This window comes from Micropterus salmoides, unplaced genomic scaffold (genome assembly GCF_014851395.1).
Source record: "Micropterus salmoides isolate LMB-PRFRI ecotype aquatic unplaced genomic scaffold, ASM1485139v1 Ms_hic_scaffold_6, whole genome shotgun sequence".
Classification (NCBI taxonomy): domain Eukaryota; kingdom Metazoa; phylum Chordata; class Actinopteri; order Centrarchiformes; family Centrarchidae; genus Micropterus; species Micropterus salmoides.
In genome coordinates, this window is record NW_024044348.1 from 23628208 (window position 1) to 23637941 (window position 9734).

General features: G+C 40.7%; 1 protein-coding gene across 1 annotated transcript in view; it reads right to left on the bottom strand.

Annotated features, from left to right (window-relative positions):
* The window catches only part of elp4 (elongator acetyltransferase complex subunit 4), a 54874-nt gene extending 45155 nt beyond the window's left edge, over window positions 1-9719 (bottom strand). Inside the window, exons 1-5 of the mRNA XM_038701291.1 lie at window positions 9503-9719; window positions 8254-8289; window positions 3593-3714; window positions 2096-2230; window positions 477-613 (exon numbers count right to left, since the gene is read on the bottom strand). Coding sequence (XP_038557219.1) covers window positions 477-613; window positions 2096-2230; window positions 3593-3714; window positions 8254-8289; window positions 9503-9680 — 608 coding nt within the window. The 5' untranslated portion in view covers window positions 9681-9719. The remainder of the gene's footprint in view (window positions 1-476; window positions 614-2095; window positions 2231-3592; window positions 3715-8253; window positions 8290-9502) is intronic.
* Window positions 9720-9734: the final 15 nt, after the last annotated feature.

A 9734-nucleotide genomic window follows, 5' to 3' on the forward strand; every position in this document is an offset into this window, starting at 1 on the left:
GACATTTTTTCACACACACATTTCCTGTTTTTGAATATGTTAACTTGGGCTCATGTTTCTCCTGTGATGGAGATTTTATAGACAAAACAATTACTTAAGTAAATATTAACAGATAATGAAAATAAGTGTTAGTTGCAGCCCTAGAGATTATTAAATTCTTCTACAAGCAAAAGACTACATAATACTGTGGACAGCTCAATCTAGAGTTTCTTTCTCTCAGGTGGATTTTTCTCTAATGCACACGCTGGTTGCCGGGCTTATACAGCATGGTCTCTTTAAATTACGCTGGCCCATCTGCATTGTTGGTTTACCTGTGTTCTGTGAACCATGCCATGTTTGCTTACCTGTGTTCTGCGCACGATGTCTTATTTGTGTAACTGTGTTTTGTGAATGATGTCGTGTTTGCGTGCCTGTGTTCTGCAGATGGTGTCTCATTGGTTTCCATGCGTTCTGCAGATGATGTCTCGTCGTTTTACCTGTGTGTGGGTGATGACTGGGTGGGATGTTCTGGAAGGTAGAAGCGGTGGCACTTGGCTGCCTGGCGAATTTCTGGCTCCATCGTCTTGGAGACGTCATAGTAGTGCCCGAACCGGGATGAGGATGCCAGGGCACTCTAAAGAGGTCAACAAGTCAAACTCATGTTAAAGCATATGAACACTAAATACCTTATTTATAATAATATAATTAAAATGTAAAGTACATTTAAATGTATTTTTTAATCTACTGCTTGCTTTGAACATCTCACAACAAGTGATGCACATTTAACTAATTTCATATAAGAATATAACAATTCATAAAGAAAAAGAATCTCATTTGTCTTTCTAATATGTTAAATGAGTGTGCTCCACAATACTATGGTAAAGCAATTGCATTGTTTATGGGTCATTCCTCAACATTCCTACAGCAGAGAAGTTAAATAAGCACTACGACCACACTCTTAATCATTTCTTCACATAAATGTCCACTTCTGGCTGTGAAAGCAAATGTGTAGGGGACGCAGGGGAAGGCGGATGTTTTCCTGGAGCTGAAAGAGAGAGTTTTAGCTCTTCTCTCTCAGTGAAACCGGGGATTCCATTGTTAGTGGGGCCCTTAATCTACTTCTAATCTGGATTAGGGCCCCCGGTGTGTCCCTCTCCTGGCGGGATGAGGGGGTCAGCGGAGCAGGGGGGTCAGGGGCTCATCTTCTCTTTGTGAGCCAGGCAACCCGCTTAGCGTTCCATCCCCGCCCTGATGGCCTCACCTTTGATCTGATGTCTTCATCGGGAGAGCGACACAGTGGGCTATGCCAGGAGAGGTGTGTGTAAGGGGAAAGTAAGCGTTGACTCTGGGGGAGAATTTGGGATGCAAATCCCTCTGGTGGGGCTTACTAGTGGTTTGTAAAGACGATTTTACAGGGGAAGGGGGAGAGGTGAGGAAAGGACACAGATATAAAGAAGTTTTCAGGGAGAGAGAAAGAAGGAGAGGATCCCCAGGGACACACTGTGTGCTGTTAATCCACATAGCGATATGGATTATAGACAGAAGGGGGGGGGGGACTGGAGAGAAGTAGAAGGGGAGGGTCACCTCTTCTCAAAGCGGAAGAAAGAGTGTAGGGCTGCCGACCCTAGCAGGGGGAAAGGCAGGGATTTGGGGGAAGACAGAGCCGCAGGTCTGGGTCATAGGGTTGAGCGAGCAGACATGTCACTGCACAGACTGCAAAGTACTCTTGTTTCCCAGGCTAAGCAGGGGTGCAGGCGTGTGTGTATGTGTGTGTATATGTGAGTTGGGGACCAGTGAAAAGCCTACCTATTGCCAGCTAAGTGTGAGTAATCTGGTCCAGCTCTGAAAGGAGAGGCTGAGGCCTCATTCACTCCACAAAGGAGTTTAGAAGCTCATGGATTTAGTGGTGGAGACAATTGCCAAACCACTAAGACCAGAGACCCAGTGCTGTTCTTTCTCATACTGTCATTAACAGAAACACATGTGGGACTTTTAATTAAAGTAGCATGATCAACAAGTTACCCATATTCTACTGTATATTCTAGTCCAAATATGATTAATTATTAATCAATATAATAACGTACAACATAAACTCGTCATGCAGTCACCTGATTACCTGAACTTTTGGAAGATTCTGATAGCGCCAAGCAATCTTCATGGCATCTAAGCTGTCCTGAGGTTCACAAGACAGCCTGTGCTGCTCCAATGGTTTGTGAATAGCAACATCGTCCAAGATGGGAGCTGGGAGTTCCTGCACAAAATGATACAATGAGTACAATAAATTCACATATGCTGACTGTGAATGGTCAAATAGACATTTCAATTATCCTTATTATTGTGAAATACCATGCTACTTGTGGTTCCAAGTACAGCCAGTACAGTCTTATACATCAGTGCATAATGTGCATGCACTTCGACCGTAACCTGATTTGTAATATGTTACGTAAATGAAAAGCAAATCTGGTTTCTTTAATTGTGCTGAAGCAATTAGGACAAATCCAGATGAAACAGTGAGTTTTTCCTGGAGAATCCTGATTTCTTGGCCATGTTTAACTCTAATGGGGTTTTTTAAGAGCATATGTGCATGACAAAGCCTTCAGACAGGAAAAGTACCGCTGTGGCAGCATTGCAGAGGAATTAATGATCCAATTAAATCCAAGTCTGACAAAAAGTGGAACTGGAATAATGCAAGCTTTGTCAGTTTCTAAAGCTGAAGAGTGGACTATTTGCAAAATTCTGACTGATGTGCACAATAAGAAAAAAACTGAGAAACCAGTAAAATAAATTCTAAAAAATCTTTCTTGCCTTGTTTTTGAAAACATGGTAGCTATGGGAGGGAAATCTGATACATCAGCTGAGTATAGGTGGGCTTTTGTGTCAAAGTTATTGCTGTCGTGTTTAAACCTAATGTCTACCAATAAGGTTGGTTTCTTGTATGCATGTTAATGTAATGCATAAAGTACAACCTTAGCATCTGAAGATTAGCATACTGTGAATGTGGCTGTGAAAACACTAAATGATGTGATATATCCCCATTGGGAATACCCTCTCTTAATAAGCCTTTGATATGTAAAGAGAGGGTGAGGCTGTGACCCCTCCCACTATCAATCAGTGGGAGAGAGGCCCTCCTCCTGTATGATGGGTGGCAGTCAACTTCTGGGGCTGTGGTCCTCTTCACAGAGTGATGCATCGGGAAATGTTTCAACAATGCCACAACCATGCCACCCTCGACCTCTCAGACACCCCCGCTGACCCTGACACATCTTGGGGAAAGCTTTGCACCTATAATATCTGCTAAATCACCATCTGACCAGCCTGAACCAGGCTGAATGCTGATTAATACAGTGTGACAAAAAAACTACTTTTACAAGTAGGCAAAATATTTCTAACATCTTCTTATGACTAAAAGGTAAACAAAAGTTTTTTCAAAAATGTCTTCTTGACTGTACAACAGTTGTACAGGGATGATGTTAAAGAAGACATATTGAGGTCATCTTAACTTCTTTGTGGATGGTTTGTCAAGACTTGTAGCTTGGAAATAAATATTCTACTTTGCAGAACAACAGATTTCCTTCCCAAGAGCTTACAGAATAGACGGCACCTCTTCTCATACCTGGAAGATGTCATCTGGGTTATCTTGGGCAGCTGCCACAAAGAGCTCATGTCGACACACCACTCCCTCTGCCAGGAAGTACTTTAAGATCATACGAGAGTAGCTATCATATCGGTCTTCCTCTACAAAAGAAACGACAGACAACAATCAGAATTTGAGTGCGAATGAAAAACTCACATAAACATACGCTCCAAAGAAACTGTCATTCAATGCAATGCTGCCAGCATTGTCTGCAAGAGCTAAGGAAAGGATTTAGTGATAAAATAGGTATAACATCTTCCCTATGAAAAACATATCAACCTCAACCTCGGATCTTGTTTCACTTTGACCATTCATTCAGACACCACGGATCCAGCAGTTCATGGCCACATCACAGCTCGCGACTGTAATTGATGTAAGGACCACATTTGGGCTATCTTTTGTAGGGACCAGATGAAGAAGCAATCAACATGGCACAGAAACATAGGTGTGACCTGGCTGTCAAAGTGGAGATGCCATTTTCAGCTCTCTTGTTAAGGTCCTAACAGTATTCCTGTCCACTTTCACCTATCATATCCCAAACCAGCAGCGGCGGTGAGAGGGAGGCACCTGTCTTAAGCATTCACCTGACCCTTCCCCCCCGAACGCAAAGGTACCCTAGCTGTCAGAGCAACTGACAGGAGGAGGCAGAAGTAGGATAAGATAGTGCCTGTCCTCAAAATGCTCCCTGACATCTGGTTCAGTAGAATCTCTCTGCTGTTAGTGTGAATTCTGATGACAAAAGCATCCTCCTATTATTATTTCCTCGTGTCATTCACATCAGGTGTATTTATTATCATAGAAGTAGGCTATAAGGCATATACAAGTTCCACAAGATACTTTGAAACACAAGTGGAGAGGGTAATTCTCAGCTTGGAGTGATGACATTACAGTCTCACTTAGAGGAATGTCTCAAGCATTAAATGGACTGGCGAGCGATTCTAAATATCAGACATACTTTCCCAAAGGTAGCCTTTCTCTGTGCACACAAAGCAGCCACCCGGCCATTCCACACCCCAAACCCACAAAAAAAGCCTGCATCATCACCATGAAACCCCCCTCGAGTAGGGCAAATAACTCTACCCAGCATGTTACTGCTGCTTCCTGTCACAATCATCATTTTGTAAAGATTTTATAGGCCTCTCAACACAATGACAAACAGTGGGCACAAGGACAAAGGCAGCGGTGACAGTTAAAGGTAATGGGCATACAGCTGACAGTTTGGGAATGACATCCTGATGTGTCATCCTCAAACATCCGGAGAATTCCCCCCTCCCACGTTCCCGGTCTATATCCTCACCTACGGACTTTAGGATGGCCCAGGAAATTCCATGGCTCTTCAATTTGTTGTCGGTGGGGCTCCCTGTTCTCTTATTGATGGGTTTCTAGGTCAGCAGGCCTTTGTGGCTTTCAGCAGGCCCCACAAAGACTCCCAGATGGGCCCTCTCAAGATGGGGCCTATTGTGGCTGTGTTTCTATGGGATCCTTACAAATGGAACCTCCAGGAGTCATTAGGCTGCTGAGGCGGGGGGGTAAGGGAGGGTGTGGGAGGTGGCGGGGTATACGAGCAACAGGGGGTGGGGGACGGTCATATCTTTGAGGTAGATCAGTCACTCTGGACAGTCACGGGATGATCCCCCCCCCCCCCCCCCTCCTTTTTTTTTCCTGAACGCTTATTCTGAACGCCTCTGCTTAATATGCCTTCAAACGGGGGAGAGCGAGTGCAAGAATCCTGAATCATATCTGCAAAAGCTGCAGGGGGAGGAGACAAAATATCTAGGTCAGAGTGTTTTCCCCCTTGTATGAATCTTTGGTCTATGAAGTATTATTATTTATACTGAGCAGTTCAAATTCATTTAGGTCACACTGCACGTAAACAAAATATTGACACTTATTGAATGACTTGAGCTTTAAAATAACTGAATCCCCATTGTAAAATACTGCTACAATCAGCATCTGTCATGCCCCATATACTGTATATGTTTGACATATCTCTATCTCATATTAAGCTTCAACATGGGACCACTGTTCCTCTTTATCAGTACAGTCTGTTGGTGCCAGACAGTTTTTTTGAGACTGATATCTTGACACATTAAAAAATGCAGTTTTTATACAGATGCACCTGTCATTTGTGGACAGATGACTTGGTCTCTTGCTTTTACAAACATTTTATTGCATTCTGTATTGCGTGTACCAGCACTTTTAATGTCTTCAGTTGCCTTATTATCTTTTTTTATGTTCATCTTTTAAGTTGTTATGCTGCAAAAAACATTTTCCTCTTGTGGGACAATAAAGATCTGCACTGACCTGAACTGCATGCTGCAATGATCAGTCGATTAATGGATAAGTTGTCAATTATTAAATTAATTGCCAACTATTTTGATAATTGAGCCATCGCTTTGAGTCCTTTTTTAAAGAAACAATTCTCTGATTTCAACTTCTCAAATGTGAATAATTTTCTTTTTTTTTTTTCTTTTTTTTAAAAGTAAACTAGTTATGTTTGGGTTACACAAAAGAAAACATCTGAGGATGTCATCTTGGACTTTGGGAAACACTGATCGACATTTTTCACAATTTTCTGGACCTAACAACTAATCGATTAATTGAGAAAATGATTGACAGATTAATTGATAATTGTTAGTTACAGCCCTACAACTTAATATAACCTACCTTTATAGAAGTGTTTGTAATTGTGATTAAGTAACTTCAGTGTTGATGTCTTTTCCTTACATGTTGTCATACAATATCACTGCATCTCCTGTAGTTACTCTTAAGTATAAATATGTTGTACTTTCTACAACTATTAGGCCTGCTTAGTTTGTTAGAGAGGTAATTATGACAGACTACTTTTAAAGTATTTGGTACAGCCTTCTACATAAATATTAAAACTATGCCAAAAACTAAGATCATTCTTATTCACTGTGCACTTCTAAGCTTTGAAATATTTAAACATGTAAAACAATTAGGCCGCATTTAATAGTAATTATTATGGGTACGTTAAAGGAAAAACACATTCCCTTAATGTATTGAAACCATACATGGTCAACATAATAAGGGATGCTTTGTTCTTTCTCTTACAAAAACACAAGAGATGAGAGATCTTCAGACAGCAGCCATACTGGGCTGATCCCCCTCTGGTTGACAAATCAGGACGGACAGCTCAAGACACTTCAAAGGCAGACAACGACCAGTCTGATAATTTTATGTCTGTGTCTCACAAACAGGCGATCACGACTAAAGGGGCAGACTGTAGGAGAAGAACGCCTGAAACAAACACAAACAAACACACCCCGCCACCCCCCACCCACTCACACAATAAAACAGACAGCACAGTGTGCACACACACCATAGGCACACACACACACAAACACACACACGCGCGCACCGCTCTTTCACAGAAAAACACAAGAGCGCTCACACACGCATTTCACCTTTACTGTGTCTCTCATTACCAGATGAAACCAACCGTACATTGATTCACAAAATGGAAGGGAAGAACGCATTAGTGTATAATCACTGACTCCTGCATCGATTGGGGGGGTGAATTAAAGGGCAAAGCAATATCATCAGTTGGTATAGGCTACACACAAATTACAGCTTCAAGGGGAAACAAGACTACCTTAACCTTACTGTCTACCAGTGCATATAGCCTAGCCTATGATGAATGATAATAACAATAATAATACAGTGGGAGACATTTATGTCCCTAGAAAACGCACTTGCTTTGAATGTACTCCCGAAAACTTCTGCAGATGAGCATATCAATTGAGGATCAGAGCGGAAGTGTGAACACCTGGGATTCTAACTAGAGACCTTCAGGTCATTAGTCTATTTGCCATTCTGCTAGACACTGACACGCTAACCACAAAAAAGCCTAAGAACATGAAAGGCAGTATCATTAGCTGTGGCATGCTAAAAAGTTTTACTGAATTCAGTTTTGGGAGTACATTAGATTTGGATATTGACATGAGTATATAAATAGTATGCTTAAGTGACATTTTAGCAATACATTAATGTAGTGTCATTTAAAATCTGTACAACATCTTGACTTAAAAGAGCTACAATGAGCTGCCAAAAAGCTTAACGCTATAATGCTACAGGCAACAGTAGCATATGTGCATCTGCCAGGCTTAATGTATTTAACTTATGATGCATCTTTCTGAACAACAATACACCAACTTCAAACAACTTCTGTTGTAACAGTAGTTCATTACTTGAAACATTTTTTCCATGGCACACGTCAGAGCAAATTAAAGCACATTGCTTCAGGTATTAAAACATTGCTTTAAGAACTATGATGAACACATCAAACTTGCTCATGAAGCCTAAAGACAAAAAGGCTAATTGTAGTTCAGGAAGAGTCAACTGCTGTTGTGTATTGTGTACCATGGAGTCACATACACACTAGTCACCCCAGGCTATGTAACCTGACATGTATTATTTGCTCAAAGTTAACCTCATTTATATATAAAAGAAAACTATAACATAAGAGTTTGGCAACTGATAAAAATTTAGGAAATTATCCAGAAAAATTAATCACCAGCGGATATAGTTATAATGTCTAATTATATAGTTTAGACTTATTAAGTATCTATTAAAAATGTACTTGTAATTAAAACAGTGTTGTAGTGTGCGAGGCTCACCTATAAGAAGTACTGTTCCGACTGCTAACCCACCACCTGTTTGTGAAGACAAAAAAAAAAACAATAATATATGCGAGGGTTGAATAATATATCAGTCAAATACTACAGACACCATATTACTGTAAATGTTGTCAGTGATACCTAGATATCTGAAGAGGCGTCTCAAATATTTTATTTTCACACTGGTTATGGCAAAGGTATCACTAACCCAGGTAAAAACCTGAGACCACTTGTAAGCTAAGATCATTCCAGTCCTTGGTGATTCGGACTGCTTTATTAAATTCAAAATTTTTATTTAACCCATAATGCTAGTGAGTTCTGCTAGACCTTGCTCCTGTGTGCTAGTGCAGGCGAGAATATGGCTGGTAGTCATGGACTAAAGAGGCCAGGAGAACAATGTTTTACCTCATTTTAAAGATATCCAAAGTGTTCTCTACCAGAGAACATTAGTGTCTTTACATTATAATAGTTCAAAGTACCAAAGTGATATTCCTCATAAAATATTTGAAGAAACCATAATAACTGCATTTACAGAGAAAAAGTCCTCATCATCAGACTTAAGTTCATCAGTGCCCAGCTCTATCAACTTGACACCTTTGTTGTGCTTATGACATACCAAGGGAGTCAAGTTGTGATACAGTTTCCTTTCTAAGTTTATGTTATGAATGATCTATTTCATATTATACCAACCTAAACAGCTTATCATTTGATATTAGCTAGGTGGATTTTGGCAGTCTTGATACTGAAACATGGCATACCAATTCTATTAAGACATTTGGTTTGTGAAATGACAACTTTCACACGAAAATGCATTAAAATTAAACAGGACTATCAATGTTTTTTAGGACTGTTTTGGTCCTTGGTGGCTTCATACAGCTTTGAGAATGCTACATTTGATTTCTGACATCAGCTACACTTAAAACAAATACCTTTCCGCGGGCCACGAACAATTCAGTGTAAAATGATAGTACCTTAAAGGAACAGATTTCGACTAAATATGCCTGAAATCTGTCTAGGATTTCAGGCATATTTAAATCTAGTATCCATAATGCTAATGTTATGGTTCACTCTTTTCTTCCGGTTTGTCTTGTCCTGACAGTGACAAACCTCGTATCCTGCAAAAAATCCATAGCTTCCCCCTTTGAGAAATTAATTACACTAATATTTTGAAACTAACTTCAGTGTGTCGAGCTGACGTTACGCTGAAAAACACCCTTAGCCTTGTTGCTAGCGCTAACGTTAGACTGACCGAGCAGATAGTCGAGTGACGTGACACCGGTCGAAACTAAGAGTTGTCCATTTTGAACCGAAGGTCTGGTGCCAGGTATGGAGATTAACTTGCTCCTTGTTTTCTTCTGAAAACTTGTAATATTGAACGGTGAACGTTCAGCCGAGGGTTTACCCACACTGTTCACGGGAGCTGCCATACTGCTTGTAACGTGGTAACGCCTGTTATTGTTTTGGAGCGCGTTGTCCAATCA